This window comes from Clinocottus analis, unplaced genomic scaffold (genome assembly GCF_023055335.1).
Source record: "Clinocottus analis isolate CAN_PGR_092001 unplaced genomic scaffold, fCliAna1.0.p SCAF_1, whole genome shotgun sequence".
Taxonomy (NCBI): Eukaryota; Metazoa; Chordata; class Actinopteri; order Perciformes; family Cottidae; genus Clinocottus; species Clinocottus analis.
The window spans coordinates 8351057-8370896 of NW_027175820.1; the positions used below are offsets into that span (position 1 = coordinate 8351057).

General features: G+C 39.8%; 1 protein-coding gene across 1 annotated transcript; it reads right to left on the bottom strand.

The window, feature by feature from the left end:
- Positions 1-12986: 12986 nt before the first annotated feature.
- On the bottom strand, positions 12987-16961 carry psmd14 (proteasome 26S subunit, non-ATPase 14). The gene is made up of 11 exons (XM_068573321.1): positions 16862-16961; positions 16253-16308; positions 15711-15782; positions 15467-15586; positions 15207-15277; positions 14872-15022; positions 14644-14751; positions 14405-14479; positions 14199-14324; positions 13380-13442; positions 12987-13161 (listed from the first exon to the last, which is right to left on the bottom strand). Exons 2-11 carry the CDS (start codon positions 16298-16300, stop codon positions 13063-13065), a joined length of 933 nt encoding a protein of 310 aa, XP_068429422.1. The 5' UTR covers positions 16301-16308; positions 16862-16961; the 3' UTR covers positions 12987-13062.
- Between the last annotated feature and the right edge of the window lie 2879 nt (positions 16962-19840).

Sequence of the window (19840 nt, forward strand, 5' to 3'; positions counted from 1 at the left end):
AGCAACCCAATATTCACTCTCCATTTTATTCTGTTTTAGTCTCACCAACAGCAGTATCAACTCCTGAGGTAAATCTCTGGCCTTTTAGCTGCTCAGAGCTGAACATGTCTGTCTTCTATTCAGTGCTCGGCGGGTAGTTGGCTTTAAGAGCTTTTTGTTGTTGTTGAAGAAAGCTGCCGATTGCAGCCAAAAACAAACACTGCTCTGAAAGGCACTGGGCGTGAACCAGAAGGGTTAAATTGCGGACTGTAAAATGAAACAATGACTGTGGCTGTGAAACCAAAAGATGCTCAAACAATCTGAAGGGCTAAGAGGGGCTGTAGCATCGTGAGCTTCTCTGCGGGTTTGTCTCCACGAGTAGCAACTCTCAAACACAAGTTGTTATTTGGATGAGCAATCTTAACTTTAACAGATAGAAGAGGTGGGCTCCATACGTTGTGGAACGTATGGAGCCCACCTCTTCTATCACACTGACCGTGCGTCCATCCTGATACAAGCGTGGCGCCCTGAAGAGCTCTATCCTCGCGAACCGATGTCCTCCAACTGCAGACAGCTGTGTGTGCACAGTTTAGTCACATACCTCCTCAGTCAAACCTGACATTGACTGTGCCATTTCCAGGACAGCAGTCTTTGTTGACACGTCTGCATCAATCAGGGATGTGGAAACCCTTGTTTTCACACCATGACCCCAGATGTAAATAAGCATGAGGGCTTGAGAGAAGAATGTGCTCTTGGTGGAAGTATATGCTGTTTGCTATGAGAATGCTCCTTTAACCTGTGCCTTACACACAGTCCAGCGTTTGGCCACGGTGGATTCACTCAATGTGGAAAGGAGGAACTTTACCTGTGCGGCCATTTCCCAGACGGGCGATGGCTTTAATGAGGCCAATGGAAAAAGCAGAGGAAACAAGCCTGCGTCTTGTTTACCCGCTTGAATAAAAATAATAGCCACTTTGTTAGTATTGCAAAATGAGCTTCGCAGACATGCACAGAATTTGGGACCCATGTGGAAATGTCTGTGCCTTTTCCTGTTGTCACGCCATCTCAGACTGATTGTCTCCTGAAACGGAGGCCACAATTCATCACATTAATAAACTCATGATTAAGTCGCAAGTGGAAAGGTGATGTTATTCACACAGAGAGAGCACATTTCCAAAGGACTTACAGGAAGCTCCAATGGTAGCCAGTAGAGAGTCACTCTGACTGACCTTGGGACAGTCGTGTTACTCACACTGTTGGTGTGTGTCCGCGACGTGCGTTTGTGCACCACCACCCTTGCAGCAACCTGCCTCACCATCTCTCACTGTGCAGGTCATCCTCAAACTCTCCCGGAGGAAGGAGACAAAGAGGGGCTTTGAGCAGGCAGAACCTTTTCTGGCCTTCAGGTACGTAGCTGTGAAACAGACCAATGTAGAGCACAATACGCCAGCCAACAGTCGAGCGAAAGGTATACACAAAAAGATGTAGTTGTGGTGAGTGTATACATGAATTCCCCTCTGCAGTTAAGACTGCTTGTGCCCCAAATGCTGAGCCAATTTGGATCCATGCGCTAGCTGTTTAACTTGTGGTATTTTTCCTTCTTTTTTTTTTTAAGCATTCAGCCTCAATGAGTAAGCAGTTTCCATTATGTTCTGTTCCATGTGCTTTATTAGACAATAGGTTGTTTTCTCCAGATTAAGGTAGGCTGACATGCACACAGCATAGAGCAGGGTATATTTCAGCTCTCCTGCCTGCATCTTAAAACCCACTGACGACTTCACAGACGTAAAGCAGACTATGGTAAACAGAAGCCTATAAGTAAACAAATATCATTTGGAGTCTGGCCCTCTCTCTGCAGTGTGTTTTCCTCATTGTTGGCACATTCCCTGTCCCTGCCAATTTGTACTTTTAAAGACCCAAGGCAAAGCTATTCCAAAAACAGCAATCTTTTGTGAAAACTTACCAACTTTTTGCACCACAACACACACACAAACATGGCATTATTAATACCTATTTTCCGCAATCGCGCACTGATGAGGAAGACACACTTTCCCAAATAGTGATGGGAAATATTATTCACTATGTGTACTTTGCTGTTCGCATCACCGTGACTCACTCATTCCCGTCTAGACGGCATTGACATGCCAGCTCACCTGGGGCTGTATGGAGGACGCCCACTTGTCTCATCCCAGGTGAGGTCAGTCTGTCTTGACAAGACAAGCTCCACTGCCTCTATTAACGTTATACATTGGGGCATGGTGGGAAAGAAAACAACCTCTGTCATTTGAGCTGTGACTGTAGGAACCACAGTGTGGCTCATTCCTAAACTGGAAAAGGTCTATTGAGCTTTAAGGAGTTGCACTCAGAGAAGCTTGTCTGAATGCGTAAGGAAAGCACTCATGCACAGGCCGCCACAGTCCCCTCAACACACACACAAAGTCAGACAACTCCACAAATATGCACATCCACAGAAATACACAGACACCCTTTGCAAACACAGTCTGCACATTTGTGTGTTGCACATGGTCACCTCAGGATCTGCTAAATTAAACAAAAGTTGAAAAAATACTTTCATGTAATGCTTCCCACAGCAAAATCGTTCCTCCCTGTCTCAGGTTTTGCAGACACACTTGTGTTAGGATTCTGTTTTGACACCGATACTAGAAATGATACTCTGGCCTCCCCGTCAGCCTTGTCAACATGAGCACAGCGGGGCTGTGGAGGTTACATTCAAAGGGGGAGATGGTGAAGGAAGTGCAGAGCATCTGTGGAGGATGAGCAGTCTGCTGGATTTGTTGAGTGAAGCTTAGGTCACAGTTCACACCCAGACAAGGATTCTGCAAGTGGCTAACAGGAGGGATTTAAAAGCATTTCTTCAGCGTTGGTGGGCTGGTGATGCTGTTGGGACTGTAAAGTGGGACGTATTCATATCACAGCCCGTTGATAGAAACATTGATATTAAACGATTTAATGCAAAGTCTTCAATTATGATTTGTTTGTTTTTAAATCGGTTCTTGGTAAAAGTAAGGGGACGTTTGCAGTTGTGGTGGTTTCGAGGTTACGTTCGGCAACTAAAAAACATGGTTCAGAATAGAGAACGATTGTGGTTGCCTCCCCGTATATATGCAGATGAGATCATGCAGCTCATGCTGTCGTCTGCCAACCAACAGTCAAGACTATAAACAATCCAAAACAAAGCAAACAAATGGCATACAGACCTCCACAGTGCATCCCAGCACCCAATATATTCACAGTATGTCCAAACTCATCACCAACCAAGACATCATTCAAAAGAAAGCCATTTACAATACAGTAATGACACAGCTAATCCATGAAGGAAAATGGGCCAACAGAACACCTCCAATCCTAATCTAATCCTCCTAAATAAACCCCCATGACCAAATTAAAAAACAAATCAAAATCCCCCCACTTACATTGACATTACTATTACATTGATCTTAATTCTATTTAGATTATGCACACCTCATACATCAAATACATTTGTAATCCTATGTTACACCCTGACAGCTTCCTTTTCTTTACAGGATTCTCAGCTGATCATCAGAGCTACACCCCGTGAAGTAAGATGATCTTCAAGGAGATGCTCGCTGCATTCTTTCCTCAGCAACCAACAAAGCAACATCTGCATTTTGTCATTTATAGAGCATAGCATATGTAGCATATGGATTTGTCTTGCCAACTTACATTATACCAATTGTGGGTCGATGAAATTAAAATAATCACTGTTGACGGTAGTTTGGCATTGAAATATGGCGGGTTCATGTGACGATTCGCTCTGACCAATCAGTGGTCTGCAGTGTTTAACTAAACCTTCAGCCAGTGAGTTGAGTAGTGCCATGTAATGCAGTAAGTAAAAAAAAATACAACTGATTTACTGCTTTCTACTGAAAAGGGGTCAGTTCCCACACATTTAAACCTTTATGGGCTGCTGACACCATGCTGTCAGGTTTCTTTGACACCTGACTGAGAGTCTTTTTAGACATATTTATTTTTACATTTCTCATTACTAAAATAAAGTGTGCTCATTGTCTACCTTGACGCTCGAAAGGTAATTGTACAATTTGGAAAAAAGAACGGCAGAAGCAGAATAAGTGTAATTTGTAGTTAATTGGCTAAATAACACAAAAGAAATAGTGTTCAGGCAAAGGGAAGGCAGTTACATAACAGCAGCATCATCAAAGAATAATTTCACGGGGGTGGGGATATCACACCAACTGGTATTGTACGGATCCTTCCCCCGCATCCCTTTTTCCTCTCCACTGCCTTTTTTGGTCTTAGCCTGAATGCGCCTCTCCATTTGGCTCCATGTGATACTGACAGCAGCCCTCCTCACACCATTTGCCACAGTAATGTTTTTCTGTGGGGAATGTTTTACAGACTGTGCCACAGCAAGCCAAACGCTGTAACCACCGCTACTTGAATGTGACTGTTAGCAGTTTACTGGAGAGCATCATTGTCATATCAGACGGACAGCCAAATAAAGCAAATTCATTGTCATAATAAACTCCAGGGCTCGTTTGGCAAAGAATATAACAACACTACAGGTTGGTTGTGACTAGCATGTGAAAAAACATAACCGAGCAGTGTGAATGTGACCCACAGTCTGTAAATGGGCACACTAACAGAACTTCTAATATTATTTCCCAGCATAACACTGGTCCAAATGGATAAAACATTAAGAATGAACTGAAAGACGTTTCCCAGTCAAATGAAAGCATAGGCACACCATTATGGTTTACCACTGCAAAGAGACTATTAAAAACACCCGCACACTCTTGGAAACAAAACGATCTTGTAATGGAGCCAAAGTAGTTTGTCGTATGACTTTCTACTTCATTACTCAGTTTTGCCAGTAACAGAAATGTATTTCTGATTTGTGCCCCGCTGACCAGACCGTGCCCTGCTTACCAAAAGTAACAAGCAAGAAAACAAACAAAGCTGCCAAAAATCACAAAGGCCCAAAAGCTCAATTGAAAAAACGTCGCGTTTTTTATATATAAAAATATATAATATGTTTTTTATATATATAATATGTAATATGTTTGATGAGTAATATGATATGATGAGTAATATGTTTTTTATATATAAAAATATATGTTTAAATATATGTTTAAATATATGTTTAAATATATGTTTTTTATATATAAAAATATATATAAAATATATTTTTTTATATAAAATATATTTATATTTAAATATAAATATATTTTATATTTTTATATTTATTTTATAGATGACGCTAGAAGGAATGACAGTGTACATGTGTGTTTGTGATGATCTATTTATGATGTCTCTCTTTCTAATATCCTATAATTAAACACCTCATCCTCTCACGAAGGGGATGACATCAGAAAAGGTGAAGGTGAAATGTTTATTCATTATAGCGGTTTATGTGACCTGCTGTTCATCTGACTCACTGGACACTGTGACGCAACCGAAGTGCAAATACAGGTTGGGAAAGTGACAAATCTGTGATTAATTACCTTTCAATACCTACCTGTATGCATACAGTCTATCAGTTTGAACTGTTGTTGAATGAAACGTTGCAGAAGTGGCTTAAAAGACCTCTAAATGCAGAAGTATTTGAACCATATACAGTACAACCTCAATATGACTTCTGCTGAACATGCAAAAGTGACATAGAGAGGCATTGTGAAAGTGTGTGTTTGTTGTGGAGATGATATGGTCAGTGGTGAGTGTCTTCGAAGACACTCAAAGAGGAAGTCTGGACATTTCTGAGATGAGGTCACTAAGGAGAGGTCGCATTGGCAAATAAGTTAGGAAACTTGGTGAAAACTGATGAAAGTAGGAAGTAAAATGGATAAAAATAATTTTCTACAAAAATTGCTATCTACACATAAGCATCTAAGGTTGGTTTAAAAGAAGTAGGTCAAATGTGTCTATCAATTTTTGCTTGGTCATAGATCTGACACAATGGTGGATGTACCAATGTCAGTTGTGGCACAGTCTTCATTATAAGTGGTAAATGATTTCATCACCAGATACTCTTTGGGACCATTTACTCCTGATCGGCGGTGTGTTGATAGTTTGAAGCAACACCACCATGATTATTTTGCTCTAACATTTTCTGACTTTTCGCCAGCATGCTCGTTCATTTAATTCAAGCTTTTTTCCCTTTGCAACACACAGAAGAAGGACGAGTGAGCAAACTTATATAATATAAGTTTCATATGCATAAACGGCTCAAACACTAGACAGAGTTGCTATAACACATGAGTCTCTTTAAGGACGTGTATGATGTTTAATCCACAGCAGTAGGAATTTGATAAATAAATATGATTTCAGATGATACACAAGGGCAATCCAGGCAATCTAAATTATTTGAATTCATGCCGATACATAACACAGCGCAAGCAGTTTTCATTTTCATTTCATAGTTCTTCAGCTTTTTCTTTCTTATTGTTGAGAAGATTTTCCCATCAAATTGTTCTATAAACTTACTTTTGTCATCTAACTTATCAACCAGTGACTCAACACATCAATATTTGGCAGAAATATCGACTTATATAATAAAGTACGGGCATTTAGATTCACTTTTCCAACTGTCTGCATCATAGGAAAGAGGAGACCACAAATTCAACAAACCCACCAATATTTTTCCAAAATGGGTTAGGAGTTAAAATGTGCATTATTCCAGCTGAACTACGGAATACTAAACTTTATATGTGTATGCAGAATTTTAAAAATATATTTGTTATGCTTTCCAAATCTATCTGAATAGTTAGATAGTCCATGGAACCATAAATTCAGGGAGGAAGAGTAAATAGGAAAGCTGCTTACTGTCTCGTGTGTGTGTGTGTGTGTGTGTGTGTGTGTGTGTGTGTGTGTGTGTGTGTGTGTATGTGTGTGTGTGTGTGTGTGTGTGTGTGTGTGTGCATACTGTATATATGTACAGGAGCAGAGTTCATCATTGATTTCAACAACACTGACCCAGACAGCGAGTCCCTGAAGATCCGGCCAATTGAAAACACCGCCTCTCTTTTTTGGGTCGTGTTCCCTGTGCGAGCGCAGCCGGTCCTGACTGCACGTCACAAACTCGCACGCGCCCACTCGCTTCATATCCGCAGGCCCTCTGCTGTGGTGGAAACTCTGTGGACAGTGACATCATCATTCCCAGACCACTGGGTAACGTTACAGAGAGGAGCAGAAACGTAGTCCTGGGCAACGAGTACCATCACAACATCTTGTTACTGTCATCGGTGACCTCGAGCACGGAAGCAAAGGTTGTGGAGCGAAACAATGTGTGGATGCCGCACACAAGGACACACACCACAAAGAACAGAAGAGCAAAAACAAGTCTTCAGTGGTTGAGGGGTCAACGTGACCTCATTTATTCTGATAAACCTCTCTACCGTAAAATACTAATCTTGGTTAGTGATAAAAACCTGAAGGAATGAATTACCACTGATGCTTAAATTACATGGACAGCCACAGACATTGCTTGTTTACTTGTTCGCTATCACATTCTTCCTTTCCATCATTTGCCTGTCCAATATCTCAATTCACCTTTAAACAAACACTCAGGGGGGCAGGCTGTTCCCTGATATGTTTATCTGGGCTCAGGAAGATAGGAGGTTCTCGTAAATTCTTTTGCTCATTTGCGCTCGATATTCTCCTGCTGATTGGAAGCATATGGCTTTGTTGCATAACACAGCCAAAAAGGGCAAATATGAGAGATGACTTCACATAATTATAAGAAATGGTCGGTCGGTCGACTCCCCTTTGGACCACAGCTTTGGATTGTGGCCACCGGCCTTCCCCGCAGAGCCAGAGCTCCTTCGCACATGACTGAAAACAAATGGAGTGTTAGTCAGTGTTTCCTTTTCCCAGGAATCAGCAGTTTAACATCGTTTGACACAATCCAGAGGACAAAGAGTTCCCCATCCAGGCTGCTGCATCAAACTAATGTCTGTAGAGCGTGATTCACCGCAGAATACTTCTAATAACTTTATTAATCTTTCAAGATCCGCGAGTCAGCAAACAACATGCAACATGCAAATGATGAGTGGAAGAAAACAAGGGCTGTGAAAAGTAATGGCAACATTAACATGTATTTATTATTATTATTATTATTATTATTAATAATAATAATAATCATCATCATCATCATAATCATCATAATCGCAACTTCATCCACAAGTTTATCTTTTCAACTGTGTGTCAATATACCTTGAATTAATATGGCTAACAAATAAAGAATCTCACACAGATTGAGAAGCAGATGCAGACACCAATTGAATGGATTATTAAACATGCTGGTCGAATATTCGTCCTCAAATGTGATGATTACTTCCGATGCACACACAGATGCACATACAGATGAATAAACGGAAAACTAGTATGCACTGTGTTTGATTTGTTGTGTGCTCTGACAGAAGAGTCTCTTTGGCGGGACAGAGGCAACGCCAGCTTTGAGTACAGAGAACAGGAAGTTCTGCCCGGTAACAGAGCTCCGTTTTATCCTCATGCTTTCATTCATCCCTTTTAAGGAGCAAAATACAGGCAAACCACAAATATTCCTGATGTGTAAATGTGGTTGCACCGGCGCGCTACAGGCAGCATGACTACTTTGTGATGTCTGCCATTCATTTACACTTTCATAAATGGGTTCAGTTGTACGCGGATGGCTAGTTCGGCAGACGGTTACTGATTGTTTAAACTATGAGCCTATCGTGTCTGGTTCTAAGTTGGATTTAGAGCTGTATACACACACACACACACACACACGCACACATATTCTACATGACCCAGATGTCATGCCCCCTCTTACAGCAGCAGGCCTCATTTCTTACATGTTGTATATATTAGTATTATCCTGAAAACCCTGCAGGTATGAACCGCCCTCCAGCCCCGGGCTGAAGGGAGAGCGCATATCTGTTTATTCTTTGGCTGTACAGATGTGTTAAGAGAGTGATCCTGCAGGTTAAGAGCTCTCTGACTGATGGAGAAAGGGTATACAAGAGGGGAGTCAAACTCCAAGATGATAAAGCACAGCTGTCTGGCAGATTGCGTTACACTGAAATGCCCAAACAGTCCACGTTAACTTTGCTTGGTCACATTTAAGAGGCACTGAGGAAAGGTGAAATACAGCTGGGATGGAGAAAGTGCTCCGTGCAGCGTGTGTGAAAGCAGATCTGTGTTGAGTGTTTATCACCCCTAAGAGATGCTCCTCCAGATGTGCAGAGTACACCATACACGCATGTATAAATTCACATATGTGTGCAATGATGACCCCAGCAGAAATACTTCTTTCTCATATGCAGACTCCCTCCACCCAAATGAGTGTGGAGAACAACGAGAGGTCACAAAACAATCTCGCCTAAAGGATATTTTATGAGCAACCCTGGAGCTTTCCATCATATAAAATTAAATTCTCTACCAGATAGGCTCATATTCCCATGTTTTTTTCCTGAACATTTTAAATACATCTTATCCATGTTGACTTAATAAAGCAGAGTTTACAGCTGGGTTAGCAGCTCTGTACGCCTGTGCTGTACAACACTAGCGTGGCGATGTTAAACATGTTTGCCATCTTTAGCATGTTAGAATGCAAACATTTGCTAATCCCCAGAAAACACAAAGTACAGCTGAGACTGATGGGAATATTTTTTGTTTTGCATGCATTTGGACACATTTTTAAAGAATTCCCTAATGGTGGTTAAAATATGTCCTGAATGTTTGATACATTTCACTTTACAACACAAGCTTATGGTGGCGCTTGAGAAAAAGTCTGAAGCTCACCAGTGTCAGTAAGATTCATCTTTTGAGTAACTTAAATACATAAAAAATGTAATAGCAAATTTTGCTTTTGTCGTGGAGTTATTCTAGACCTAGGTGGTGGACAGGCCAACGGACAGCGACAAAACACCTTCTGCTGGTGAAGGAGCAGCGATATGATCCAAAGCTTCAGAGCAGCTAATAAATGGACCATGAACAGAGATTTTTTTTTTGTCAAAAGCCGTTTTCCAAAGTCAGGACTCCAAAGTTAAGAATAAACTTTGAAACTCAAGAGGCTTTTTTTTTTTTTTAAACCACATGTGTGCCTCCTCGACTCATTTCACAACAATCAGACTTTTCAGGCACAAACACAAAAATGTACTTCTTTGCATTTTTCATGGCTCGCCTCTTTATATTTTCAAACATTGCTGACTGCTCATTTGTGAGAACAAGCACTTAAAAAGCCTCTCCATTCTGTCACCTTCTGGCTCCCGTCCACTGAGGCGGGCCAGAGTGCCGTGTGCTCGGCCGCGGTCCCGTAGGAGTGATCTGTCCTCTTAAGCCACACCAAGCAGCATCGGTGTTTGTTGAAGCCCCCATGTCTTGTTCACAGCCTCCCCCTTCAACACATCTGCTTGGAAGTGGTTCACCACGAGAGGAAAGCACGGAGCAAAACACTCCCTCGAAAATGAGTGTGAGGAAGGAGCATGCGATGAATGTGTTCTCCTTTGGATCTCCATACAATGAAGAGGAGAGGAAACTGGTATATACTGGTATATTAAACAGAAAGACCACAGTTTAAGCATGAGTGAGTCTCCTGGAAAAGCTTATCGTGTCAGTTGGCTATGTTTTAACTCACAACCATGGAGTGCCATCAAACTTCCAGACTCATGTACAGAGAAGAAAACATAGTCGAGGCGTATCCCATCCTGCTTTCAGAAAAAAACCCAGTATCAAAAAAAAAAAATCTGTTTTAGACCCGTGTGCACACACTAAAGTTTTCTGAGGGGAAGTCTCTGATCACAAGATAACATTGTGTTGTTGTTGTCGTCCCATGCAGCTTCTATGCAGGACGCCTGCTGCTTTCATTTGAGCTTGTAATCTCAGTGAGACATCGCCCGACATTTCCAAAAGACCATGATTTCATCCAGCCACAGTGAAAAATACTTCTATGATGATTCAACCCTTGAAAGTGCACAAACGGTTCTGTGTCCGTACAGAGGGGCTTCACGTGGCCCTTCAGAGCACTCTTGTTTTGGAGGTAAGCTCTAAAACATCCATTGCTGTGTATGCAAAACCCGGCAATGTTGCATTTCATAATTAAGCCCAAAAAATGCACTTTCAGGTACATTTTAGTGTCACATAAAAGACGGTTTCCTCTGGCTCCACAGGTCTGACACGTTTAGTTACTTAATATGCTCCACTTTCATTTTTTCTGACTTTACAATTGACTAATCTTGGTCCATGTAACTTACACAGGTGTGACGTGGAAACTTCAAGATTCTTCTGCACAACATTGAAAACAGACTTTTCAGTGGATTAGAAGATATCTTGAGACACTTTCTAAAACTTCTAAGGCAAAAACTACTTTCATGTGTAGGGTTTCTGGATTCATAGTAAGAGAGGAGGGGTGGATGGAAATGGAAGATTCTTTGTAATTGAGATATTTTGCATTGTGTTTTTGCTAATAAAAACTGTAGTTGAATCATGTAGTCATTATCAATCCGTATGAGCCTTACACCCTGATCGTTTTGCAAAATAATGACCAGTGAATAAAAGATGTACTGTAAAATCTCTCCTAAAACCTTCTTGATATTAAATTCAGCTCTACACTACAACATTAATACAACCTAGTGAGCTGCAGCACACATAGAATATCTTGGAATTTCACCTTTTTTAAAAGTGATTTCTCAACTCCTTGCTTAGAAACCTACTATGGTGGGGCCTACTTTATCATTCCCACATGACCATAGAGAAGGTGTTTTATTTAACACGACTACATTTTCACATTTTTCATGTGGTCAAAGAGAGAGCTAATTTCCCCCCAGTGAGGGTTGCACATATTTTAAAAGATGATGTAGCCTGATGACCCTTCAGGTCCATTTAATGGCAGCAGGCCACATCGGTCATAACTCTGTCTCGTCGTGTATACTGGGCCGGGTGGAGATAGACCATATGCTCCATGTTCTCCGCTGCCATTGGAGTTACTGCAATACGAGCTGCATCTCTGGCACACATCTTGTGAACTCTTTTTTTTTTCTGCCTTCATACTGTAAACTAAGAGATGTCGGCTGTTGGTCCGAGATCCCACTATGAGAACAAGACTCCTCTCAAAAGAAAGCATTCGCACACTGCTGTTGCTCATCTGCAAATGCTTATTTGGAGGCTGGCATCTCATTCAAAGCATGTTCACTCAGCTGTTTTACCATTTGTGCAGCACTATCTGTTCAGACCAAAACACAGAATTAAGGATAATATATTTGATGTGTCAGGTTAATGTCTTCACATCCAACTTTCTACTTTAATTTCTCAAAAGCTTTGAGGTTCGTCTGCTGTACATTAGAGTCAAACTAACAAATAACTTCACTGGGAAAAAGAAAAGAAGTCATTCATGCTGATCAGGCTTTTTGTTTCCCAAATAGGGTGAAATGTTTTTAATCCTCATCATCCTGTTTCCTTATAAAAAAACTTTGTGCCAATGTCTGTGAAAAAATAGAATGGGAAGGAACCCTATCTTTCTTACGTCCTTTTAGGAATCAGCAGTGTCAAACAGTGCTTTCAAAGTGGAGCAATGCACGTTTTCAGTGGAAGTTTGTTCATTAAGCAAAGTTATTAGTGTTGTTTTCCACTAAAGTATGCCTTACCAACTGTTGGACCACAAATCTACTAAATGAGTTTCTTTATGTTTTATCTCTGGACTGAACCGTTGTATAAAAACTAACATTGCCTCCAAATGAAACGAACAAGCCTGTTCCAGAATGAAACACTTTTGGGGATTTGAAGTATTCTATCTTGATGAAAACTTGTTTGTGTCCAGAAAAACTTGCTCTTGCACCACCTAGTGTTTAGGATGGGTATTGCGTCAATATAACACCGATGCAGTTTTCTATTCCACCTTAAAAAAGGTCATTCAATCAGCACAGAGTAAAACCCCAAAAATTGTCCATTGTACAGATATGAAAAAATGATGTGTACTGACAGAATTATGTAACATACTGCTTTGATAGTAAAATAAGGTACCAAAGTCCTAATTTCATACATACATTTATTTTATATAAAAGGAAAAAGAAAAGGTTGCAATATTAACAGTAATACACAGTCCCATCACTGGAAAACTACGGTATCCAACATGGCAGCTAGGCACTGAACGATGTTGGATGTCATTAAAACATCTACATGCTCCTCCAAGTGCCTCTTGGGATCCTGCAAGGACAACAAAATATTAGAACGAACACGAACAATGAGATGTGACTTAAACACGTTGGTTTTCTTTAGATTCAACAATATTAAAACACAAAGTAATTTGATCTGTGCTTTCATAAAGTCTCTGCTTATACCAACATGTCTGCGAATGCGACTCTAATCCAACACTGTCACTGACCTATTTAACTGTAAACAACAAACACATTCATTTGTGTTACCTGTTTTCCAACATTCTTGATTGCCAGCTGCTCCGGGGTCATTTTGTCCTCTTCTTCAACAGCCTGAGGTGGAAACACAAGAGTGTCTTAATACCACACCAGCATATTTGAAATAACCCTTTGCAGTTTTTCCCCTGCAAAAACACTGTATATGATTTCGAGGCATTGTAAGACCTTTAAGGTCTAAAAGAGATGGAGCATGCGTGTGTGCAACAGTTCCGCACCACCATTAGTAAAACGAAGCTCACTGAACATCTGACCGTTGCACCGGAGTAAATAGTTGAGCAACAAAGTCCCTCAATCTCTACATTATGTGTTTGAGTACTAGATTTTAAAGACTGACCGGAACGCAATCTCTTCTAAGAAAATCACAGTGAAATGCAACTCATATCTGGGGGATAATGCTCAGCATTAGTCAACTGCGAAATAACTTGACAACACAGCACAGCTCCATCACACTGATGGGAGGCTCGGGGCGTCGAGGAGGACGATGCCACACTGCCAAAGCGGCAAGAGCTTTCAAATTAAAGAGCATGTAGGTGGTTAGGTGATGGAAGAGATGCTACTAATTTTTAAAATCCTCATGACGCATAACATGGAGGAAACACTGCATGACAGAAAAAAAAACATTTACCAGCTACCTCAACATAATAAAAAGGTGTAAAGGGGAAATAGGGACATTCTTTTCTGTGGTTGGACGTCGACACAAGGCTATGCAATTATAGTAGACTTAAAGTTCAGCTTTCTGACAATATGAATAAAATGTTCTGTCACAATCTCTTCAGTTTCAGACTGTAGGACAAGGTCCAGAAGGTGTACCTTATTGTAGTTCTTAGCCAGCTCCAGCATTTCCTTGACGATAGTCTCATTGAGTTTGCAGTGCTCACTGTAGTCCTGCAGGGTCAGTCCTTCCATCCAGCTCTTCTTGTGCAAGTTCAACAGCATCTGAAGAACAATTAACGTTATTTTTACGTTTTATTAATAAAATAAATGAAGATACATCTGCGATAAGTGTATTCTCAAACCTTTTGCTCCAGCTCGTTTTTTCTGTAATTGATGGTGATGGAGTAGTAATGTCTGTTAAGTCCATGAATCAGAGCCTGAAAACATGAGAAGCCTAAGATCAAATATATGAAGTCATGACATGCAATACCAGATGCCGAGAGAAAGTTCCCTGACATTAAAATTCATATTCCACTACTTTGTGATTTTAACCTTTTTGGATATTTGAAAAGAGGTGATCACCACGTGAACAACTTGTTACCTGGATTGATGGCTTGTTGAGATGACCCAGGTTGGATGTGGTTTGTCTTGGTTCATGACCCAGCACCATCATGTTGGCATTGATCAATCGGAAGGCGTCAATAACAACCTGGAGTAGACATAAAGCCAGTTTACTGAATGGTCAGTTACTTTGAAAGTTGTGTATAGCACATACAAAATGCAAGCTACAAAGCAACAAGGTTTTTCTGTAGCAGGCCTTCATCTTTACCTTTCCTTTGACGCTCTGAATGGGATCAACAACCACTGCGACGGCTCGCTCTGACAGAGCCTCAAAGCTCTGCTGTGTGTTGATGTCCACGCCAGACAACCAACAGCCAAAACCAGGGTGACTGTGGTACCACCCCACCACCATCTCTGGTCTGATGAGCAACGTGGGTGAAAGACAGCACACATGTTTAGAGGGTAGCCCAAAAGGTTTAGATAATTACCTCAGAATGTTTCATCTCAACATAAAAGTGAGGTTTTCATACATTTTTGTCATCCCTAGATTTACACTACAATGTAGGCGAACCGTGACCAGGTATTTACACCTGTAGGTTTTACCTGCCGGTCTGCTTCAGCATGTCCAACATCTTGGCCTGAAACACAGGGTCCACTGCTTCAACACTCACACCCTGTGAGGAAGAGAATCGTTAATTCATTGATGAGAAACTACGGAAGAAATTGTGTGTACTCCATTTACTTAATATAATCAAAATGAGCATAAATACACAAGGCATTTACTACACATCACAACAAGGATAAGTTAGCTTTATTAATTATGTTATTGAAGGCATAATCTTGATATTAAGGAAAATACATACTGTTCCAGACTGGGGCATGGCAAACACATCAATCACTCGTACTGTGTAGTCATCAACAAACTCTCCTAACATCAATCCCATGACTTCCATGGGTACACCAGCACGACCATGCTTCAACATCTAAGGAAGAGCAGATCCGATAGAGATAGAGAGAGAGAGAGAAAGCGATCAAAAATGTGTTATTTTAAATTAAATTATGAACCCAACGATTATAAAACGTTAAGTGCATACGATGTTTGATTACCTTGAGCAGCGCCAGAGAGGAGATGTAAACCTGCTCTGCTGTGTCCACAGCAGGAGCATCTGTTGGGGGGCCCTGAGAAGTCAAAGCAGAGTTTATCAGTTCAGGCCTTTCTAATACAGTAGTTAAGCAGATCAATCAGTCCAATCCATCTATTGTTTTGAACTTATACACATTTAAAATATGTATTAGGTCATCATTTTCTATACTTTAATCCTGTGATAAACATGATAAGGTTTGTGTGTTTGAAATGATGAATAAGTATAAAATACTGGGTACGTTATTGATTCAACCAAGGATCGCAATTACTATTGTTAAGGGCAGAAGGCTTTCCAGTTTAGCTCAACTATTTGTTTTAATCGTATCTAATCATTTAAAACAAATCAGCATTAATAAATCTAAGTTTAGATGTTAGGGTATAAAAGTTTGGTTTAGGTTAAATATGGGTTAATTAGAGAGGGATTTTTTTTCTGAAGTTCAGCCAAAAGCCATGAGAAGCGTTTGTATATGTTCTTAATTCACAGACATTAAAAACGTTGTATTACCTGGCCAAGCCCTGGCATTCCCCCTCCGAGTCTCAGCAGCCGGTCCATGTCAAGATCTGATGAGCAAACACAATAACGTCAAAAGGTTAGCTTACCTTCGAACTGCACAGCAAGTTATACTAGTAGAGAGATACATTTTAATGCATTATGCTTTATTTAATGTTCATACAAAAATATTCCAAATGCAAATTCAGAAAAAAATTATACATATACATAAACATTTTGGGTGCAATATTATTTGAGTACCCAAAGAAACCCAAAATAAAAGTGAAGTTAGCCTCCAACTCGCTTTTTAGCTTAAGTTAGCTCATGTCCCAATAATCACGAAAACAACCAAGCGTTTATGTAATTTAAATCAAAGTACCATATATTGTTTTAAAGTAACACAAACCACAACAGTTAAATGTGTAATAAAGGTGTCACTGAATCGCTCGGTTCATTAACAGCAGCGTCAAACGTTACTAAAGGCGTTAGCTCGCAGTTAGCTCGCTGCTAGCTTGGCCTCTGTCATCCCGCACACAAAAAACAGCAAAAAAGTCTTCACACCGGTTCCGTCTCGCTAGGTTCTATAAACGCTACTGGCTGTGTTGAAGCTGTGAGTTCACTTACTTGTTGTCAGATAGTTCGGATGTTTAGAAAAGTCTGTGTTTCTGTGAAGAGCCGAGTCAGTGTAACTGCATACAATGAATCAGCCAGAATTGTCTTTCTTTTTTTTTTTTTAGATAAACTACTTCCGTCGCACCGATGACGTGATTTGTTGTCGCCAGACTTGCACCAGCACAATCAAGACACAAGAGGGAGCCACAATCAATACTGTTACCACTACTACTGATAATAAATATGTTCTCAAGATCCAGTAATATCGGTGGAGATGTCGCTCATTTCTTTTAACTATAAAGATTATATGTTGTATATAGAACAATCATGGAAATTATATTTAAAATTGATACGAAGAAGGTTTAACTATGCAGGCCTACTATATGTATTATTATAAAATCAGTTTTATACATCTTGCTGACATTGTATGCAATTCGTTGAGTCACCCTACTGATATTGATTGCTGTTTTGTTTTTGTTTTGTTTTATTTTCACTTTATATATGTATACTGTATTCTGTTTTCTTCTCCTGTCTTATAAAACAAGTTATGTGTGCTTCTGCAAATAGGAGCTTTTCCATGTGTACATCTTTAAGAACAGTTTAATTTAATTAAGCCATGAAACAGCTGCAATTTGGACATACGGAATATTTCAAATAGATGATGTTTTATAAGTAAAACTAAATACAATATTTTCGGAAAAGACAAGTTTTCTTTGTTTGGGTTCACGACTGCGTATATACAAATTTTGGTCAAACATGCTTTAATACTTGTAATAAAGTATGTATATATACAATGTAACATGTGTATGCACTATACAGTGTATATCTTCTAAATGTTTGAAATTATATAGGTGCATCAATGTATTTCTAAGAAAGGAGACTTAAAACTAACATGTCATGTAATTTGGGATGTTAAATTCTGTCATTTGAAATAATAAGCACATTGTCAAATTGAATTGAACGTAAATATGCTCCCTGACCTCGCCTTCCAGCATTAACCAAAGGTAGAAAGAAAAAAAACAGCACTGATGAAATACACAACATCTATATTTCAATACTAAAAAGAATGAAAATGGTTGTAAAGTTTGTGTGGTTTCTCATATTTCAACACGCAAGCATTTCATTATTCCCTGGGGAGCAACAAACTCTGAGCTAAACCGCACCATCACTCGGCTTGTGAAAAAGCCCCACTGTTGGACTTCATGTATTCCATCCAGACAACTCGTACAATCTCACACAACAGGATTACTGCCTGGTGTCCACACTGCATGGCCAGACAGGTCATCAACGGGAATTTTGAATTCCTTAAATCCTCAGTGAATGAGGAAGGGGGATATAATCATCCACATTCCTCGGCCCCTCCATCACCACACCCACAGGACCGCTTGCTACCTCGACACAATTCACTACACTCAGTGGTTGTAACCAGGATGTGCTTCCTTGTGATGGGCTTAACTCTAGTTTCTATGGCCTTGAGGATCCAGACTGAGGTAACCTATGTGAATAAAATTTACTGTATTATTATATGGTCTTTAAATTTATTGACCTCGGTTGATATAGTTTGAATTCAGTCCTCCATAATGCAATTTTAGCTGCTCGTCCACCAATAAAGGAACTGACGACTTGATCAGAGTCAAAACGATACAGGAAACAAACTCTTTCTCATTATTTCTCCTTCTGAAGTGCGCCTGATTTATTGTTTGCTGAATCATTATTGCTGACTCTATTATCTCATTGAATTTAGCTCAGAAAAAAATGGAAGGATGGATAAATGAGCCAAAGGCTTCAACTCATTGGCGATTCAATTCATTTGATACAAATCTGATCCAAAGTACAGTGCAAAATTATTCTATCTAGACTGTTTCAATATGTGAACTATAGTATATTTATATTGAAATCCTGTATGAAATTTCACCTGTCACCAAAAGGGCAGCTAACAGCTCACCGAACCTGATGGGTTAACCATTACCCAATCAATAACCACCAAACAGGGTGACAAAAAACACAGAAAATCAACTGAAGCTGATTATTCAGATAGTAATGATTAGATTTTTCAAGTACCATCACACATAGCTTGTAACACGACACCAGCGTGACACCTTAATCCTACTGGCAGAGGAAATAAGGGAGAGAAATTTGATGCTTTCAGAGCTTCCTTGCACATTGATGGGATTTGGATTCAGCTTTGCTTTTTAAATCTCAGCCGGATCACTGCTATTGGCAAGCACCACTTTGTGTACTCAAATGTTAATATGCGAATATAAAATTACTTTAATTATAAAATAATCAGAGGAAAATGTGCACATAGACAGTTATCTCTGGGCCCATGTGTAACCTGCGTGGCTATAAGATGGAATATATATTCCATCTCTGCTGCATCTCAACCAATTGGTTGACTTTTTAAAAAAAAGACATGCTCATAGTGGTTTGGACACGGACCTTGTAATGCAGTCTGTGGTTGGATTCTGGCAGGTTTCCATTATTGCACAGAAGCCCTCTGTCCTAATAATAACTTTTGAGGCAAAAAGATATAGGTCAAACACATAAAACAAAAGAGGCAAAAAACGGTTTCAAATATGTACAACTGACAGTATTACATATTTTGTGTCTTGAGGATTGGAAAAATCATCTTATTACACATTGCCTGACAGTATCACACACTTGTTCCAGCGCCACATTATAATGTTTCTACAAACCCACCATTCCAACAATTGAAATGTTCTTCATGATCTGTTTGTCATTTTCAACAAATTTCCCACAACATTTGAGCAATATTTGCTATCTTCAGAGATGTTGTGATCATCACAATAGTTTAATGTGTTATATGATGTTGTTGGGGGGCTGCATTGCAACTTTTTGTCAATTCATTTGAAAAAAAGACAAATATTGTTATATTTCAATCATTTTGTATTATGAAAACGTTATTATGATTTATCGTTACTTAAATAAGCTGTCGATTTTGAGGGTCTAAATGCTGTTAATAATATATAA

Bases quoted from the DNA above. Each gene is read 5' to 3' on its own strand.
- psmd14 (XM_068573321.1), bottom strand. From the start codon at position 16,300: ATGGACCGGCTGCTGAGACTCGGAGGGGGAATGCCAGGGCTTGGCCAG. The intron at 13,443-14,198 runs GTACACCTTCTG...TTTCCACCTCAG, and splicing joins TGGCTAAGAACTACAATAAG to GCTGTTGAAGAAGAGGACAA. The intron at 13,162-13,379 runs GTAACACAAATG...TTGTCCTTGCAG, and splicing joins TCAAGAATGTTGGAAAACAG to GATCCCAAGAGGCACTTGGA.